Here is a 21,000-nt window from a genome sequence, read left to right on the forward strand (position 1 = left end):
TTATGTGTTTCTGTCCACGCAGAAACTGATGCATATGAATCACTTCTGAACTCTTTACATTAAAACTTTTTAATTGATAACAAAATTATTATTTTTTTAATTTTAATAGTATGTAATTTCAGTAGTTCGGGATGGCAAAATAAAATTATGTTTTTTACAATGATGCTCCAATCTCTCTATATCTCTTTACAATCCCTCACAATCATCCAATTGTTTTCCTTGTGACAGCTCAATCGTTTTCAAAATAAGAAATAGTGTTACATGTCAGTATTAAATGTTATCCCATAAAATAATATTAACTAAAGGTGTACAAATTATTGATCAATTAATTACAATAATAATTGTATATATTTATAATACCCTATGACGTAGCCGAGTCGAGATGGCCCAGTGGTTAGTACACGTGCATCTTAACCGATGATTTCGAGTTCAAACCCAGGCAAGCACCACTGAATTTTCATGTGCTTAATTTGTGTTTATAATTCATCTCGTGCTCGGCGGTGAAGGAAAACATCGTGAGGAAACCTGCATGTGTCTAATTTCAACGAAATTCTGCCACATGTGTATTCCACCAACCCGCATTGGAGCAGCGTGGTGGAATATGCTCCATACCTTCTCCTCAAAGGGAGAGGAGGCCTTAGCCCAGCAGTGGGAAATTTACAGGCTGCTTATGTTATGTATGTTATGACGTAGCTCCGTATGGAGGCTAGGGCTAGTCTCGTAACAAGTAAATAATTTCGTATTGAATGGAAAGGTAATGCAGATAGAAAATATATTATTTTTAATCGAACTAAAAAATAATAGTTCATAATAATATATGCATGAAAAAAAATGTTCTAATTTTAACTAAAAACTATAAGATTTTTTTGATCGAACAAAGAATAGTTAACTAACAGTTAAAATACCAAAAAAAATATATATATTGATCTCCCAACAAAAGATAACTATTATGAAAGACAATAAAGTACAAGAAATATCTAGGGACTCTAATGACATCGACGAGGAAGCGTTAGTTAATGACTTAGGGTTACCAGTTAATAAAACTCTTACGCCTACATTATCTTATTACATTTCATCTCATTCATAGCCTGGGAAATCGGAAATGGTTTACATGCTCATGACGTTTGGTCGAACGGCGGCTACCGCCAATTTGGTGACCGGCCAAACATTGTCTCAATAAGACAATAAACTATTTTTATGTATGAGATAAATTAAAAAAAATATATTTCGATATGAATGGTTTAATATTATCTTTTAAGTATAATAGTAAATAACATCATCTTTTATTCAATTTTATTATTATTGTATCAATGGCATTGGAAAATTAGCGGTCTACTCCCCCTTGGGCATGATTTTAATAGTGGGTTGCTTCCCCAACCCCAAGCTACGACTACAATGAAAATATCTGAAATTAATATTCACATTTCATTACATGAACACGATAAAAATAATGTCGATTAGCACGAAATAACTCTAATTTATACATTATTTTATCAATAACGCGAAAAGCTTATTCCAATAAAACATTTATATTACAATATATATTATTATTTGACTGTGCCTCGTTTAATATCACATTTGTCATAATATTTATATACATATATCTTTTAGACAAGTACAATATTGTTAATATATAAATAAAATCTCTTGTGCCTGTAACTACACTCACAGCTGTACACATATAGAACATTTCTGTGTTCAAAGATTCAAGAGCTTAGTATTAATATTTGCAAGTGAATCGATATTAAATACCTCACATTACAATAGTTATTGCACTTCATACATAACCTACAATTAATAAATGGAAGTGAGATGTCGAAGAACATTCCTAATGCAGTTAATGTTTGTTTCATAATCGGAGCTCAAAGATAATGTCGTTAGTCAATAGGAATAAATGTTTTGTGTCACCTGTTAATGGTTAACAAAATATATGTATTTTAAAAGGCAAGAAGAACTAGTTTAGAAGTATATACAAATTCTATGGAATCTGTCAGAAACGACACAGCCGAGTCGTCGCAGATGGCTGTTACACTTTATGCACACGTTTAAATAAAATATAACGCCTATCTTTGAACATTCAATAGTCGTCATGAGTCCCCTCCCGATGGTACTGCGACGCTTCCGGGGGGAGCGGCGGGCGCGGAGGGCACCTCCGGAGGGTCGGGGGGATCCAGTGCGCTGCAGCGACACGTGCACGAGCTCACCGGGCACTCCGAGTGTTCGCTGAAACGCGAAATAAGATCTAACTTTATATCGAATAAGATAAACTAAGGCTCTACTGTAATAGGAATATGTATTTATATTTTTACGACATTAGAGTGAAGAGGTTCTCGGTATATCAGATCGTGGAGTTACCTGAACCACTGCAGCAAATGCGCCGCGTGGCCGCCGTGCCGGCACGCCACGCACCAGCTGAACCAGCCGCCGAAGTGCGCGCCCGCAGCGGCGCCGGCCGCCGGGGCGGGCGCGGGGGCGGGGGGCGCGGGCGGCACGGGGGGCGCCGGCGCCGGGCCGCCCGCCGCGCCCGTGCCCAGGTGCAGCGAGCACACCCCGCAGCGGGGCAGCGGCTTGCGGCAGTTGGGGCACGACGAGATTTGCTAGGGAGCGAGCGAGAGTCGTCGAGCGGACGTCGGGACACGGGGGCGCAGTGACAAAGGCGAACTTAATGCGCGAAAGCTAATCATGATACCCAATTACATTAGTCGAAGAGCGCGTCAATGGTAGACACCTCGGTATGGGTCAATACCCGTCATATAGGAATTCGTAATAAAGTAAACGGTCGTCTCAGTCCGCCGTGAGCGCGTACCTTCATCTTGGCGGCGGGCGGCGGCAGGCGCGCGAAGGCGGGGCGCGGGCGCGCCGTGGCGGCGGCGGCCACGGGCTTGCCGCAGTACGTGCACGCCACGCCCGCGCCCGCGCCCTCGCCGCCGCCGCCCGCCGCCGCCACCCACGTGTCCAGCAGGCAGCGCGGCCACCACAGGCGCCACGCGTCCAGCAGCGAGCGGTAGGCCGCCAGCCAGCCGCGCACGCGCTCGTCGCGCAGCAGCTCGGCGCCCGCGCAGCGCGCCGCCAGCAGCGCCGCCGACTGCACGTCGCCCGAGCGCTCCAGCCAGCGCTGCAGCGCGCCGATGCCGTCCGCGCTCACACCCGACAGCAGCAGCGCCGCCAGCGAGCCGCGCGCGCGCAGCTCCGTCCACGTGCGCGACAAGTACTCGTGCAGCGGCCCGTCCGGCAGGTAGATGCACGCGAACGCCACGCGGTCCTCGAGCCGCATCTCGGTCTCGTTCTGCAAGCACGTCGCGCAATTTATTCTACTGAGACGCCGAGTGCCAGGTTGCGGTCCTCGCGAGTCGAAGACATGAGGGCGACGACGCGAGTGGCGATTTGGCACACGCAGGCAACGGTAACGCAGTCAGTGAAAGGTATACTCACGAGCACGGCAGAGTAGTCGGGCTGGTGCGGCTGCGGCGCGCTGGGAGGCAGCGCGGCGGACAGGAAGTGCAGCAGCGCGCGCAGGTAGGGGTCGGGCAGCGCCGGGGCCGCCGCCGCCAGCGCCTCCCGCCACAGGCGCTCGTCGGCCGCGCCCGCGCCCGCGCACGGCGCCAGCGCCAGCGCCGCCACGCGCAGCGCCGGCGCCCGCGCGCGCGCCAGCACGTCGAGCGCGGCGCGCAGGCGCAGGTGGAAGGCGGCCAGCGCGGCGGCGCGGCACGGCGTGCCCTCGGCCTCGGCGCGCTCCACGCCGGCGCCCGCGCTGTCCCAGCCCCAGCCCCAGCCGCACAGCTGCAGCGCGCGCGTGCGCTCGGCGGAGCGGTACGTGGTCACCTTGCGGCTGGGCAGGTCGGGCAGCAGCGTGGCGGCGGCCTCCGAGCGGTAGCCCTCGCCGGGCGACCGCAGCACGCCGCGCACGCCCGGGTGCTTCCACGGGCTGTTGCGGATGCAGCCTGCGAACGGATAGGGTCGCGGGTCAGCCGGGTCGCCCTACCGAGGAGGAAGTCGAACGACGCACGGCGGGGGCGTACCGTCCTCGACGAGAGACTTGCTGAGGGCCAGGAAGTGCCACAGCCCGCTGAGCGCTTCGTCGTCTGCCAAGTCAGCGTTCTGCCACAGGTCGGGCTGTAAAATTTTCTTGTGTCATATATCATGATATCACGTGTTCAGATGAGGCGACCCGCGATCTACCGACCTTGAGTCCGTAGTCGGTGGAGGCGCGCTCGCGCATGACGTGCGCCACGTCGCGCACCTGCGAGTAGAAGGCCGGGTGCATGCGGCGCAGCGCCCCGCCGCCCGCCCACGCCAGCGCCCCGCCGGCGCCCCACGACAGCGACACGCGCTCCGACACGGTGTACTCCGACAGCGCGCCTGCGGGCAGAGCGCCGTTAGCGCGGGCCTCGGTAGGGAGGGAGGTTCTGGGGTCCGCGCGCACTGACCGGCCGCGGTGAGCACCAGCAGGCAGGCGCGGCGCGTCGGGTGGCAGGCGAAGGCGGCCAGCGGCGCCCCGCACACCCACACGTCGCGCTCCAGCGCGCCGCGACCGCAAGGCTCCGTCTCCGCCTCCTCCGACTGCGACGGACCGTTCCGATGAGTCGTCGCGTAGGGCGGTAGGAACCGAGTTAAGAGAGGTCGCGACACTTACGACGCCGTCGAACGCCTCCTGCGACTGATGATCGTGCACCTGCTGGATGTCGTGCAGCCGGAGAGTGCTCGAGTCGCGTTGCAAGGATATCAGCAAGTTGCGCCTGAAATAGATGACGACACTGTAGTGTCACGGTTCGGCGAGGCGGCGGCAGGGGGGGCGGCGGCTACCTGGTGGGGCACCACAGCAGGCGGCGCGGCGCCCGCGGCATGGCCAGCGTCAGCAGCGGCGCGGCCAGCGCGCGCGCGTCCCACACGCAGGCGCCGGCGTCCCCGCGCGTGGCCAGCCGCCAGCCGCCCGCCTCGCACACGGCGCCCAGGTTCAGCCGGCTGCTGGTGGTGGCGCTCGCCTTGTCGCCGTTCTCTGCGCACACGGCCTGTCTTATAGTGACGTCTGTCGTACGGCTTCCGATTTTGGAATTTGGTTTAGGTCAGAAATACAATAACCTCTCAGGTCGAATATTTTAATATGCTTCAGATTCATAGAGGCGACGATAGTCCTGGGTGCGAACCCGCACCATGCCACGCTGTGCGCCGTCTCGCCCTTGCCGACCCCGGATAGTGGCCGCGCTGGCTCTGAAGGAGTGGGCGAGCTCTCTGAAGGCATCCAAAATTAAACTTTAAATTGTCTTTTTCATGCTGACAGAATATTAATATTTATCTTATTAAGTTTCTGAAAAGATATATCCATGCTTATATACCTCAATGTATTTTAGCGAGGTTTAGTGAACAATACCTTACTAAAAACACATGCATTTCAATTGAGAAGTACAATAATTCATTTTTAAAAAATATCATTTCAAAACTTTGTGTGAAATATAATAAAATATAGAATTTTATATACCATCATACTCATCTAAGCCACTTGACTGTACGTCCCATAACAAGATACAGTTGTCACTGCGGTGCTTCTCCATGCCCACTGCAAGGAGAGAGCTCTCAGTGCAGTTCCAGGCTACAGAGATGCACGGTCTAGGATATTTTGCCACTAAAACAAAGTATAAGCCAATTTTAATAATAAAATATAAATTTATCATTGAAATATTAATTGTGTAAAAATAATCTTAGAAATTATTTCATTTATAACATACCAAATTCCCTTCCTACCAACCCGAGTGGATCATATGTTTGTTTGAGGCTGGTTAATGTGACTCGGCCACTGTTGTGACCCAGTGCTAGTAATGGATCCGGGTGGTCTGCAATTGCACTTATGTCCACGCATCTTACACCACTACCACTCTGCGATGCAACTACCGTTGCACCTTGTGTGGATGACAATTGAGTATCTAATAAAGTATAAAATAGTTTGAATGTTTTTTTTTTTTTTCAAAAAGAAAAATTATATATATCACTGCCTTTGCGATCAATTTAGTAAATATGAATTTGGAATAATCAAAAGTTGCAAAAGAAAACATTTTGAATCAAGCCACTAAACTAATAAAATTTGTGATGTTATTAAAATTTAGTAGTCTGTCAATAAAAATATATTATAATAGAAAAGGATTCATGTAGGCGTGGGATAGAAAAATTCCAAACGCTGTTAAGGGAAATATTACGTACATGTAGACCTTTTTTCGATATCTTGTAGCCGAGCTACTTCGTATAAGGTTATATCCTGGCCCCATACAATGAATTTATCGTGATGAATTGGCGACCAAAGGACATCTTGCTTATTGCCAGACATTATTTACATTTAAATATCGCAAATTATTTGATACTTTGTAACGAAATTAAGTTTGATGGATTACTTTGAAAATACAAAATATTATGATATAGACTTGACAACTTCACATTGTCATTTGACAATAATTGTCATTTGCTAATTGGTAAGATAAATTGAAATACAAATTAAAATTTCGTTATCTATGTTTATACAAGATAAGCTAATTTACTTTTATAGATATATTTTAAAATTGTGTTATAACGCAGGATTTTTAATCTATGAATATGTTTTCGTCATTATCTTTGAGTATCAAGTATACTTTCGACAAAGATAATTCTCCCCTACTTTTGGTCAGTAAAAGCATTATCGTATTTTATTACCGGTACCGGTGCCACTGCTCTTTCGCTATAAAATGGTCTTTGCATTAATTTGTATGTGTACCGCCGTGTATAATTAGCCTTATATTATGAGCTTATCAAAGTACGTCAAACATTTGTAGGCCTGAAGATGTCGCTAGTTGCTACAAATAAATGCCGATCACCGACTTGATCATTTTTGACAGATATACGACATAACTGCTCACAAGAAATATTTGTGACGAACGAAGTGTGATTAAATCGTGTTAAATTTATTGAAGTTAAAAAGAAACATTCCTGTATTCTTATTCCAAAAAGGGTAAGTCACAGAAGGTATCGAAAATATGCTGGTAATACCTTTAATATTTGAACCATATTTAGTTACAGTGACGTGATTGTTTACTACAGTGGCAACGCCTCTCGTTTTCCCACAGTTTCACGCGCATTGTCTTACGATTCACACGTGTAACTGCACGCTTTACGACCCGGTTCCGCAGACATTCCACGGTTACACAGTTACAGTTAGATCGATGAGTGTCACAGTACGATAGCACCGCGGCTTGTGACTCACATCTGTGATTGATTTTCCGCGAATTTCCCTCAAAGTTTATGAGGAAAGTTGCTACTTCTCAGTTCATGTATGTTAACATATTTGAAAAGCTGAGATTCTTTACTGAAAGAGCCTCTTGTTCATCTTTGTCTGGTGGTAAATTAGTTCTGTGATAACATAGAATGAAAATGCTTGAGGGATATTTCTCCTGCTCTCAGGAGTCAGTAGCTCCTTAGTAATGTTCTCTGCTATTACTTATGAACTATCATCAAAATTTTTGGAAGAGCATAAGGTGAGATCACAAAATGCTTAAATATAATTATTTTTCATTTCTTAAAACTTTTTCTCCTTATATCAACGCTCAATGAAAGTAAATTTACATAATAATTTTGTCACGCTATGGTGAGCCTTGATTAAACATCATAATTACTTTGGTATCTGTAGATCTTTATTTTTTGTAGCTATGTTATATTGTAACAAAGTAATTGTATTTACAATAAAAATAAACATTCTAGCAAGTATTTTACATTAACTAGAGCTTTAATATTGTATTCCACTTTGTCACGACTTAATGTGTTTCTCAGTTTATTACTTGTTTTAGCTTTAATTTACATAAATTTATTGTAACATTACATAAAAGCAACTGTTCATTTTAATTGTTGTTTTATGTGGATTATGCACAAATATTTTATTTTACTCTATACTATACTATACTATACTATTGGTAAGAAACTATATTAAAAATGTTTTATTGAAGGTTATTAATCAGCCTATTACATTTTAGACAACCCCTTCTTTAAATTCAGTAAAATACCAGTAACCAGATCAAGTTGATTCTGCTAATAATAATTTACACAATTCTTATATATTTAACTGAGTTTTAAATATTTGGTAATTGTTTTTTAGGGATCATAAACATTCTCATCACCTTAAACCACTACTGCTGGTAGAACATGTAAAATTTTACTTAAACAAATTTTTATTCAAAATGAATGTACTATAACAATTGAATGGTATTAAGATATTATATAAAAAAAATTGTAGTACATTTTTGGGGTAAAATAGTATTAAAATAATTTTCATAACATTGTTACACAGTTTCTTCACATCAAAGTGCAATGGCTTCAGTTTCTATTTCTTAGCAACCCATCTAGAAAATATATTCTCTGTGAAGCATTTGCCGTGTTAATGTTTTTTTTCCTTGAATTCTTTATTATTACGTGTTGGTGAGGCATTGACTGTCATGCTATTTGATTGAGTAGAAATCTTATACTTAAAGAATTAATATGCTAGTGGTTCTTACTGATAATATTGCATACATTTAAAAACTTAAATAATATGTATGGAAATTTTTGCATGTGTTATTTTACTAGTTATTTAACTTTCTATGAATAAGCATGGTGAAAGCAATGGAAGTTATCCATGATATTTAAATTGGAACATGGAACAGGAGTTGAAGTTGAAGATATATTTAAAAATTGGTTAAAACCAGTTTTTTGTCAAATCAACATATCCTTTTTTTCAAGTAGGCTTTTAAATGTACTTTTGAAACATTATTTTATAGAATTATATTAAAAGTAAAGCTGTCACCGGTTCAGAATAAATAACCGACGAAAACTAAGTAGTTACTCTTTTTCAAGATTTGAAATACGAAGTTATATTAGTTAACTATAATTATATACATATAATATATCCTGCCTAAAAATCAAACAAGTATTACTTCCACGATTTTTATCATTGATATAATCTTGTGTTCAAATCAGTAAATCAATAAAGTAAATAAACATTTTGCAATCAAACTGTCTATGGTTTGTTTAAAATGTCATTTAGTTTTAAAATTTAATCATTCGAGTCATTCAATGTAAAATTTAGCCTTGTACTGATAGGCTTCAATGTTTTTGCTAAAAGTTGCCATTTAAAATTATTTAAATTGACCTTGTAAATTCTAAATGAATTGAAGTATCCATAATTGTTTCAGTGGCAGTCAACAGTGACATGTCAGGTTAAAATCGTCTATCACAACTGAAAAGAGGATTCAACAATATACATCTATTTTTTAAAATAAAATTTTAAACTTAGTATTTGCTAGTGACAGTATTTGTCACATTTCTAGGCAAATGACTCTTCTTCTCCTTAACGTGAAGGGTAGGAGGTTATCCTAATAGACTACTCCAGTCATCAGGGTAATAAATGTACTTGTAAGAAAATATAATTCGATTTATTATGCCTCTTATTTCGGCTTTGGCTCAATATTTAAATTATAAAATATACTTTAAGAAAAAACAACAACAATAATAAAAATCGCCAGAGAACATAATTATTGTACACCATTATTATATAAAACCATTATGTTTTACAAGTGTGATTCATGGGGAATGAGTCAAATTTGCTTGTGAAGACCGACGTGACCTAGGCTTTGAACTGTGACTAATTATTCTATTACTCAAACGTAATCAGGATTCTTAAAATTGAAAGTATTACGCTAACGAACATCCGTCCTTCTTGCGGTAATTTTATTAGCTAACTACAACTTGAGGTTATTGTATTTATCGACTCAACCGAGTTACGAAGAGTTCGCGTGACTTTGGACACGCAGATAGTTTTGCGGAATCCATATATTTCTAGGGAAATTAGTATCCTATTAGTTGATAAAACTATCGACTAAATCAAAAAGTATTTTTCGATCTCTGTAATTATAATTGTCTTAAAAATATAGGATAGACGCTATGTGTTGTCTCAATTGAGATTAATTTGAATATAGTATTTTATTACGTATAGAAATTTATTTTGATAAAAATAACTTCGGAATTAATAATAATAATAATTGATTGTCGCAAAAAGTAAATTTACAAAAAGAAGCTTATATATCAGAGTTTACAAAATAAGTATGGCTATAATTAAATATTAGGTACTATTAGCTAAGTACTCTATTTATTTAATAAGGAATTCCCGATGTTTTCTTAAATTGAAATAAATTAAAACATGAAGAGTAACTTGTATGTTAGTTGTATCATTGTTTGATAACATTACTTGTAGCGGTGTATTACATCAACGGGGAACACTGCTAAGGTTGCAAATCTGTTTAACTCTATGACGTTAGCAATTAATTATTATGAACACAGATTATAAAAAACATTATGTATTCAGGTTGGTATCGCAATCATGAGTTTTTTTATAATTTTCTAATGAGTAATCCCGTTTAGAACGTGGATAATATGGGTATAAAATTTGTTATATAGGTACATCGCGTATGTGTTAAGTGTACACGTGTTTTGTAGTAAAATTGTCTACGTTTTTGTTATGTTTAATAGTCTTTGATTACAGGAAGATATTTTGTTTTACAATTAAAAGTTAATTTGCCCGTCAAACCCTTGACTTATTTTAAAATAGATTGTATTTGTTTTTATAAACATAATCATTTCTGCTTTATTTTTTTATATGTAATAACGTGCTTATTACAACATGAACTGGCTAATTATATTTTACGAGAACATGATTTACGCTCGTCACGTCAATCGTCTAAATTTAAAGCGTAGCTACGTATATGATTTTATTGTACTAGTTTGATGTTAGGTATATGTGTTTTGTAGTTATTTTCAGTAACAAAATAGTACCTCATCAATAGTATATCTTGCAGAGATTAAACGGTGATAATCTGTGTCATAAACCATATTTGCAGGGAAGGCCTCCGAGGTGTTTTTTTTACAGGTAATTAAAGTAAAAAAAACTTAAAATTTAACGGCCGAATACGTAATGCTAAAAATTAAAATCGAAAAATATACTTGTTTTTAAATACTTTAGGTTTGTATTTCTTATCAGAAAAAGAATTTCCGTAATAGTTCCATTAGTAACGGAGCCGATAAGAGACGACCGAAGCTTACTGACTTTTCGTAACATTAATAAGACACCTACATATTTGCTGTGGTTCCCCAAAGTCCAAAGCTGTAGACTTAATCCTGGGCAATCACCGAGTTTTCATTTGCCTTTTTTTTTCTCATGATTAAATCTTTGCTCCGCGGCGAAGCATACCGTCCTGAGGGAACTTTAATTAACCGTGTTGATATAAGTTTTAAATATTCTCTTCGATATGAGAGCAGGCCTTTGCCCAGCAGTTCGATAAAACAGACTGTTACTTAATATGTTGATTTTTGATAGGTAGCCTAATATTTATTGTTAAACACATATTTTACAATAAGTAACTGTTTTTGTTTAATTATATCGAATTTAAAAATCGAAATTTTTAAAGCGACATTTTGTATATATTTTTGAAACGTTGCAAACGTTTTAAATTAAATATACATATAAACAATGGTAACAAAAAGTAGTTTTGCAAAAACGTGCTATGAATTAATATATTTCCCATGAAACAAAGGCCTATGCTCTCCTCATCCATTCATTCTTTTGTTCACTTATTTATACGTGGATTTCGATGCGATCATTACAATCAGTCACCCGGAACATTCAGATAACATATGGAATGACAAACACGCTAACTGTTGTATCAATTAAAAATTACATAGGTAATTTTCAACTTTAAACAGTACACGATAGAGTTTGAAATACAACGCGTCTTTAAGTAGTGCACGGATGACACAGTAGTGCTGCGAATTAGCATGGGAAGTGGGTTCGTCTGGTTGATAATGAGGACTATTACATGGAATACTTCCCACAATCCTCGTTTACTATTGGAAACAGTTCACATGAAAAAAGTGAATTTGTCTACGTAATAAGAATAAAATATAAATTGACGAAAATATATCAGACATGTATACTGTACAGTTGTGTACTATATATTTAATTTTCACCTTACTGTATTAAATGACGTTTCCTTTAGTTTAATTTCGTTGTTTGTAAGTCAAGTATTTTTTGGGAATCTTTGTAATCGATTCAGTTCTTATTGATAAGATTCATTCGAAATGTAAATATTTTTAGGGAATCTCTGCACATCGTACGTCGTAGTCTTGTGTAATTTCAGTAGATTAGGATGACAAAATAAATTCACTCTTGGTAATAATTCTCCAACAAATACATTTCTCAATCCCTCGCAATCATTTCATTTCTTATGACAGATCAATCTTTAAAAAAAAAAAGAAATATACGTATTTGTCTCAGTCTTAAATAATATGCCACATAAAATAATATTAAAATTTATCAAATGAATAAACAATTAATCATTTTATACATAATAATGTAAAATATATTGTTTTGGTTATAATACTTATATGTAATAATAATGTGATATAATTTATAATGACATACTATGACATAGCATCGCGTTGAAGGCTAGGGTTACTCGCTAACACTGAGTAGTCAGGACAGGGCAAAGCTTCACCACCAGGTATATAAAAGCTAAAAAAAAAACTTTTCTATAAATGTACGATCATGTCGAATGCTGCCATTCAATACAGCCATATAAGCTAAGGCTAAGGGCTTGAACTTTTAATAATAGCGAGCACAGGTATTCTCTTAGTAACAGATGACAATGTACCGACGACGGCTCGCCCGCGTTCATCCTTATTAGACGATCTTACATCTGTATTGTTAATTTAATCACGCCGTTTTACTGATATGGTTAGATTCTCTCGGTATAGTTCTAACTTGTTGTTATGAATACGAATCGTTTTAATATGTTAAGTTAATGATGTTTTAACATAGTTTATTTTAAATTGGCACATCAGTAGTATGTGGGAAATTATACGTTGATTTCGAAGTGAAACTTCGTAGGCGGCGCGCGGCGCAGGTAGGTAGGTAGGCGGAGCGTTGAGAAAAACATTTAAGGACACGTTTAGGCACATTTCCTTTCATGAGCGAAAAGAAAGATGACGAAGAGAAAAAAAGAGCTATATATTTGAGAAGTTTCACTTCGACTACGGAAATGTATATGGGACAAGATATTTATAAAGCTAAAAGTGATTCATTTGTAATACCAAAATGATTTGTAATTTTTATTAGTAAGAAATAGCCGCAGTAATCAATCATTGTTCAATAATTGATTTTAATTGAGATCTGTGGCAGAATAATTTCCGCGACACATTACAAAATGAGGTTTTTAGATAGAGATAATTAACGAAATGAAGATTCGACCTTTATTACTAATAGAAAGTTCATTTCATTGTCTTTCGGTGCCCGGGCCGACCAGTACCGGAGCCGTTGGGAACTGTAATCATATTTGATTTGAATGTATCTTTATTATTTTATACTATTACTTTATACAATATATATTATACCAAATACCTACTTGTCTTACTATCTACTTTTTCAAGGACGACTCCTCTAAATAAAAGAATTGCCGATGTCAGAATGCCAATACATTAAACGTACAATAAACTTTTACGACGCACAATAAGTTTGCGATATTAAATGATTGTTATATATCCTTATGTTTATCTTTGTGTTTTTTCAGTGCACACGATTGCTGGGCTCCGCGATGTCGAAGAAGCCGGCGGCGCAGCCCACGCTGCACAAGGTGATCATGGTGGGCTCGGGTGGCGTGGGCAAGTCGGCGCTAACGCTGCAGTTCATGTACGATGAGTTCGTAGAGGACTACGAGCCGACTAAAGCTGATAGCTACAGGAAAAAGGTACGCCCTTACCGACCTAGGTGATGCATTGGTTGTGATACATGGATCTTTAGCGATGGTTGTTGATTCCAACTAGGACTAGCAGCGTACAGTTTTTATGTGCTTATTTTGTCGTTACGGTCTGTCTTGCCGATGGTGATGGACAAAATTTAGTGCCTGCTTGTGAAATTCTGTCAAATGTCAACCAACCTCTAGTGGTATGGTATGGTGGTTGCTCTAAACCTTTTTAGGATGAGTGGACGTCCTTGACAAATGATATGTACGAAGGATGTATAATTAAACTAATTTTGCGGACAAACAAATTATTGCTAACCGCAAATAACATATGTATTTCAAGAACTTATTTTATCCAAGGTCATTTAAAGATTTTTTTACGTAAAAAATAACCGAAATGATCACCTACTTGACAGTGCTATGCCATAAACGTTTACGCAAATGCCAACAATAACTGTATAAAGTTTAACAGCACCGGATGAACGAAGCGTGAAGTATGAATATACGTGCAAAATATTACAATAGCTGTTGTAACGTGCCATATTAGTACGTGTGTAATATATGAGATTAAACCATTACACTACGTACCTTCAACGAGGTTTTTTCATTCTTAATGTACTGCCATAATTAAAGCGTTATCTCCAATAAACCACATTCCTTCCATCTAACTTTATGAGTCAGCGTCGCATTTGTAATTTCTCTTTTTGAAGTTGCTTTAATGAGTACTGCACGCCCTTTTTGAGAAATCGACATTTGTACATCTGTTTAAGTTTAATCCACACCACGTAGACGGCCCAAAAATCCACAACAGCGCAATTTTTAAGGCATTTCCTACATCGCACAACCACACAGTGGTAGCAGCATTCGACGGCGGTTTTTCCGAATCGATACGATTCGGGAACCTGCAAGAAAAATACCCTATTTATTTCTTAAAGTCTGTTCATTCCGTTTGGCCTGTACCTGCGGTATTGCAGATGTACATGGGCGGTGGTAGTCACTTTCCTTCAGTTGAGCCTCCTGCTCATATGTCACATATTCTATACAAAAATTTGGACATATCTCCGGGTTATGGGGTTGTTGGTTTGTTGATTAATTTAGAAATATGCCTGATTATGCCCTTGTACGCGTGATTGAGCGTACGTGCGTGAGCGTACAAACGTTTGTATCTACATATTTTGCACTTGAATGGATGTTTCAAAAATGTACAAAACAATTGACATAAGAAACTTTTTAAATTAGCATTGTATTTGTATAAATGTCAATTGTAACATTTGTAATCGATATGAGAATATTGTAGATTATTATTTGCAAGCGGTAAATCATACTCGGCCTCGAGACGTCGGGAATTTGATACACTTTTCATTGTTCACGCTTCATATTGTAAGTTATTCGTGATACTTCATTAAAAGTAGATCTACGAGCTTGATTACAAGAAAAATTCTAGGTATACAAAATATTATCAAAGTTATCAAAGTAAATACAGAAATTTTATGACGAAGTAAATTAAGAAGTAACATTTACTAGGTGGAGGTAATTTTGTACTAAAGTATTTTAGTATCGTTATACTTACAAATCCCAACGGTCTATTCGACTTTGAGAAGTGTCTTAAATATTCGCGAGTTTGTTGTGGTAATTTTTTTTTTAAAGTATTTAAGCTTGTTACTTATTCATACACTTAAAATTGTAATGACGGACATATGTAATGATTTCATTCGTGCGTTCCTGGTCGTGTCCATCCATAAGTTATGACAATAAGTGGTTTTTGTAGGTTGTTTTATGTGTAATTTTATATTTTTTATTGGTATGTGGGCGCAAATGCGTCACCTTAAGTGAGCATCACTGCACATTAACATTCTCGCCGAAAGAAATATTAACCTATATTTCCATCGGTAATGCCCCAACAACCTTGGGAATTAAGATGTTGTAGCCCCATTGTCTATAGTTAGACTGGTTCATTCATCCTTTTGGTGGTAGAATATTTGGTGACTGGGAGACAGATTGTCTAGAAGGCATCGCACAAAGCCCTACTATCAAGCTATTAGATCACCGAGGCAAATAAATTAGAAAATTAATGTTTAATTTCCAAGTAAATTATTACATTACAGGTCGTACTAGACGGCGAGGAGGTGCAGATAGACATCCTCGATACAGCGGGACAAGAGGACTACGCCGCCATCCGGGATAATTATTTCCGTTCCGGGGAGGGTTTCCTCTGTGTCTTCTCGATCACCGAACCGGAGAGCTTCGACGCCACGCAGGAGTTCAGGTACAAGATCGATCGATTTATATAATACTCGATCATCTTTATTTTTATTACGGATACTAACCTCCGGAGAAATAAATTTTAACTCGCTAGAAACTATGGGCACAGTCGAATCTTCGGACAGTAAAAGTTAGACATACTAATAGGTAGAGTGATTACGAGCGTGGACCACTTTTCATGCGAGTAGACGGTCGATGCCCCCGCTGGCATCGCTCCGCCGGCCTCACGTCGCCAGCGATCGGTTCGCAGGGAGCAGATCCTGCGGGTGAAGAACGACGAGAACATCCCGTTCCTGCTGGTGGGCAACAAGTCGGACCTGGGCGACAAGCGGCGCGTGCCGCTGGACGCGTGCCGCGAGCGCGCGCAGCTGTGGCAGGTGCCCTACGTCGAGACCTCCGCCAAGACGCGCGACAACGTCGACAAGGTAGGCAGGTGGCGGCTCTCGCGGGGCTCGTGTGCGTGTCGGTGGCTGATCCCGTGTCTTGTTCCCAAGGTGTTCTTTGACCTGATGCGCGAGATCCGCTCGCGCAAGTCGGACGACAGTCGCGCGACCAACGGTGACGTCAAGAGGACGAAGCGCAGGAAAATCAAATGCAACATTTTGTAGGGCGGCGCCCGAGCGGAGTCGCGGGGCTGCGCCCCCCGCGCGCCCTGACGGTGTGCTCTGCGGCGACCGCGCCCGGTGCTGGAGGGTCGCGTCGGGTGAGGTTCATAATGCCGCTCGGAGCCGTGCCGGGACCATTATGAACGGAATCCGATACAATATTTGTTATAACATCGCGCTTGCATGTTACTTTACGGTGATGTCGTTCTGTGTCGGAATAGACTTCGATTTTTTATTCTCACGGCGCACCAGACTGTAAAGAGTCCATTTTGTATTTTAACAATAGATATATTCACAGTTCCGAAAGATCTCGCCGCAATGTAATGGCCTTAAAAGGATTCGAATTATTAATCTCAATTTACATGTAATTTTCTACTTTGTATGAAAGTAGTGCTATGTTGTGGTCGCCAGAGTGTCCTGGGGACGGTACTCGTTCGTTTTAAGCCCACAAAAGATGTTTCGATTCAATTATACTTAACGTTTAAGTGCTATACTTGTTTTGTAAAGCTGTCACGTATTGAAGTTTAGTGTTTAAAGAAACTAAAGAATTATAATATATTTTTCTAAAAGGATTTGTAGAAAAAAGGCTAACTTAATTTACCTATATAGTTTTCGTACCAGAAAAATATGCCAAAAAGTTTTAAACCTTTTCTCAATGAATATACGAACCCAACGAAATCACCAATAAACCATATTATTTCTTTAAACACTAAATAGTTTATGCACTGCTCACGGATCGATGGTTTATTATAATTTATTGCTTCAAATATTTAGAATTTTGGCTTCATTACACGAACACCGCGTGTTCGTACGCAGAGTGCGGGCTCGTGCGGTCGCCCGCACGTGCCAACATGGCTTTCAGCATTGCTTCTAGCATTCATATCCGTTAAAAATATTGTTTTATTGTGTAGTGGAGCCATTATATTATTATTTCCTTTGGTTATGTTCTTGCATTTGTGGTATCCTTTAATCGTCGCTTACTTATGTAATAGATGTAAATGTTGTACGTGTGTGCGTGCGCGCGACGTGCCGGCCATTTTGAATATTTCGAGCTGCGATCGCTCGCACAATCGTCAGTGCGGTTGAGTGATAGTTTTGTATTACGACTCGTTATACGGGGTGGCCCAGAGCCGACTGACACATTTGATATGTTGATAAATTCTATATGGGAACAAAGAAAAAAAAGTAAAAATTTCCATAAACACAGTAAAGCATGCCATTTATTTTCCATATCATTACAATGTTATTTTTTAAAAACTACATCATGGCCTCCATTGACATCAATGCATTGTTGCAAGCGTTGCGTGAAGTTTTCGTATAGGCGCCTGCGGAGGTCAATAGCGGCAACTTCGTTAACAATAGCTTGCTTTAATTCTTGAGTATTCGACATAAACTTGTTCTACTCACGCCTAAAATGAGAGATTGCTAGCGTGCCGAGCGGCGAGGACTGCGTTGAAAAGTCTCTCGCACTGTCTGCAGATTTTCTGGCGTCCGGACTGTACGTCTAACACACTGTCCGATTCTTCAAATTTCCTTACCCTAGCCAGTATGGTATTCCGAAGCGGTACGTGACCATGTCGATCAACATGGAAATGCCGTCTAAAACGACGCTGTGTTTCCGTCACTGAATTTGTCTTGTAATAACTACGAACACAGAAAACGCGCTGTTGTACGATCCAACGCTCCATGGCGACTGAACAGTGAAGGCAATATCAAATGGCATACTACCCCCTACCATTCCTCTTCCTGCCGACCACGACCAGGCGCGGCGCGGGCCCGGTATTCAAATTTGAAATGTGTCAGTCGGCTCTGGGCCACCTGTATAATAAACATTTAGTTTAATTTAATTTTAAAAATTTTGTGTTCCAAATTATGAACTGAAATACTTTAAGCGATATCATTTTATCGTTAGTAATTAAATGTGAATGTGAATGAAATGAAAACTTTCGCTGGATTTACATTAGGATGAAGTACTCGTAGTTATTTTTAAGATTAAAACAAGATTATTATTTATTGTATTTATAAAATGACGGGACACAAAATTAATTTTATTTTCTATTAGAAATTTTGTACGTGAATTGTACGCATTTTGTCTGATATTTGGCTTAATTAAAATTACACAAATAATTGTTTAATCTTGTCTGTCTATAATATGTATGTATATATATTAATATAAAACATACCCTTCATATAATAATTGTGTAAAAAATATTGATCCGAAGGTCCAGTCTGTGAAGGCTGAAACTGCCAAAACATACTCTAATGTAATTAAATAAAGTTTATTCTCCTTCAGCCGAACGCGTATCGAACATTTATTCATGAATCACAAAACAATATGTATTCCTCACTTAGACAGATGTAAAGTAAGACAATTGTTAGGCGTGCGTTTGATGGTTTTGTATATTGTACAGTACATGGCTGAATTTACACTTGTGGTCCTGCTCTTTGATAGACTTGTATTTATTAATGAAGGCTTTTAAATTATAGAGATCCTATATGGTTATTTCTAAACTAAAACCGGTACAATTCAGGCTTACCTATAGTTGAACTATAATTGAAATTCATCGGTTCTATGTACAGTAATATGAACTTTAAGTTGTTATAATAAAGTTCAAATAACGATAACAGTATATGATTTATTTGGTATTTGTTCTAAACAACAAGTGTAAATGAAGCTATTTCTCAAAATAAAGACTCGACGGTGTTAAATAGATTCCTAAAGATACTTAAAGAATTCGTCGCTAGATGTCCTATAGGTTACTTAGATGTATGGAATACCAAAATGCATGTATGCGATGTATATCAGACTCCCACAGATAATTTATAATGAAAAGACAAGCAAAAATTATACTGATTTGCAAGAGTCTGTGTATTATTTCCCTGTTTCTAGATTTTGTTCTTTATTTCTAGTGAAGAGTCATTACAATTTTTATTATTTATTCAATTTCAAAATTAAACTAACTTGAATGGAAATTCATAACTCTTCGTAAAAATATTTAAATAAATAAATTAATATATTATTTTGCTCTTGTTCTGACAATCGTTTTCCCGCCAATTTAATTACTTTGATCCATCTTTGCTCAGGCAAAGGAAAATCGACAGTGCAGCCTAGAACGATATTTAAGAAAAAAGCAGCAGTATGTAAATTAAAAAACAACAACAACATTTTCGAATTATTTTTCAAATGTACGAAATTATATCTATTTTCATATTCTATATTATTCTAGTTTTTTTTTTTGGAAAAAAGTAAGCATGATATAAGCCTTGGCGGAAATAACATTTGTCTACTATGTATTTTTGATGTACGTGCCCGTACGGATAATAATGTAATATTTACTAAAAACAGTTAGTTTTCTTCATGTACTTTAGTTTTTCTCGAAGGCAGATTAAATGATAAGATTAACATACTCCACGCGAATTTCGAAGTTTGCTATATTACGCACTACAAACAGTTTTCGTTTATTGTATCTTTATTTATAAAACACTGTTACACTCAATTTCTTTATATTCACTTTCATTTACTTAGAGTTTCCATAATAACTTCGCGGACATTTAAAGCGCCTATTTTTTAATACGATACAGATCTTACTAGATCTCGACCGATAATGCCTCACTTCAAGGTCAAAGTTGTTTATCTGTTTCCACCGCTCCCGTCAGCGGAAAACAACAAACCATAAAAGTTTAGTCGGGGTCTATGCTCTCGGAGCGTAATGAAAGCCTAATATGAATAAAAGCAAGCTGCCGGCAGACAGACACGACGGAGGCTCTCACGCCGCCCCGCCCTTGTCCGCAGGCGTTTTTGTCGCTGATCCGCGCCATGTCGGCGCAGAAGCGCGGCGCCGCGCCGTCGCCCGACGCGCCGCCGCGCCGCCGCTGCGCCGCGCCCTGCTGCGCGCTCGTGTAGCGCCGCCCGCGCCGCCCCGCGCCGCCTCGCGCCGCCTCGCGCCGCCTCGCGCCGCCTCGCGCCGCCTCGCGCCATCGTACGACGCATTCTTTTTAAATGTTACTTCCGCACAATCAGATTTTTGTACATTTGTACGGTTATAATGTCTTAATATATATTCCTACATTTTACGCTATCACTACGCAAATGATGCGATTTTGTTATTTAATAGTTTAAACTCCAGTGTCTGAGTCATCTGAGTTACTATAAAAGGTTATTGTTTAAGTTACGATTTAATTATTATAAATTAAAATTGATGTTTTGAGTAAATTTCAACCATATATTCGTTAGTAACAATACTTTATGGAAATGTTGTACACTTATTATTTTTGGAACTATTTTTTTTATACATAACAAATATTGTATCGTCTTTGTAGCTCAAAGGGGTAGCATCGTAGTACATGTAATAATGTTA

General features: G+C 39.6%; 2 protein-coding genes across 4 annotated transcripts; one reads left to right on the forward strand and one right to left on the reverse strand.

Moving 5' to 3' along the window:
- Nucleotides 1-1,299: 1,299 nt before the first annotated feature.
- LOC113391477 (GATOR2 complex protein MIOS-B) lies at nucleotides 1,300-6,467 on the reverse strand. The gene is made up of 13 exons (XM_064216755.1): nucleotides 6,193-6,467; nucleotides 5,724-5,918; nucleotides 5,477-5,620; nucleotides 5,080-5,229; nucleotides 4,804-4,996; nucleotides 4,634-4,736; nucleotides 4,428-4,560; nucleotides 4,184-4,359; nucleotides 4,020-4,113; nucleotides 3,433-3,941; nucleotides 2,807-3,286; nucleotides 2,356-2,597; nucleotides 1,300-2,223 (listed from the first exon to the last, which is right to left on the reverse strand). The coding sequence occupies exons 1-13, from the start codon at nucleotides 6,314-6,316 to the stop codon at nucleotides 2,088-2,090; spliced, it is 2,679 nt and encodes an 892-aa protein (XP_064072825.1). The 5' UTR covers nucleotides 6,317-6,467; the 3' UTR covers nucleotides 1,300-2,087.
- A 319-nt stretch (nucleotides 6,468-6,786) lies between these two features.
- On the forward strand, nucleotides 6,787-20,568 carry LOC113391474 (ras-related protein Ral-a). 3 transcript variants are annotated; one of them, XM_026627445.2, is made up of 5 exons: nucleotides 6,787-6,970; nucleotides 13,605-13,781; nucleotides 15,881-16,041; nucleotides 16,288-16,462; nucleotides 16,532-17,160. In XM_026627445.2, exons 2-5 carry the CDS (start codon nucleotides 13,629-13,631, stop codon nucleotides 16,643-16,645), a joined length of 603 nt encoding a protein of 200 aa, XP_026483230.1. In that variant the 5' UTR covers nucleotides 6,787-6,970; nucleotides 13,605-13,628; the 3' UTR covers nucleotides 16,646-17,160. The 3 variants fall into 3 exon arrangements, with proteins under 3 accessions (XP_026483230.1, XP_026483229.1, XP_026483228.1); XM_026627444.2 differs by lacking the exons at nucleotides 6,787-6,970; nucleotides 16,532-17,160 and adding exons at nucleotides 7,072-7,493; nucleotides 20,436-20,568; XM_026627443.2 differs by lacking the exon at nucleotides 6,787-6,970 and adding an exon at nucleotides 7,073-7,493.
- Nucleotides 20,569-21,000: the final 432 nt, after the last annotated feature.

Source organism: Vanessa tameamea, chromosome 13 (assembly GCF_037043105.1).
Source record: "Vanessa tameamea isolate UH-Manoa-2023 chromosome 13, ilVanTame1 primary haplotype, whole genome shotgun sequence".
Taxonomy (NCBI): Eukaryota; Metazoa; Arthropoda; class Insecta; order Lepidoptera; family Nymphalidae; genus Vanessa; species Vanessa tameamea.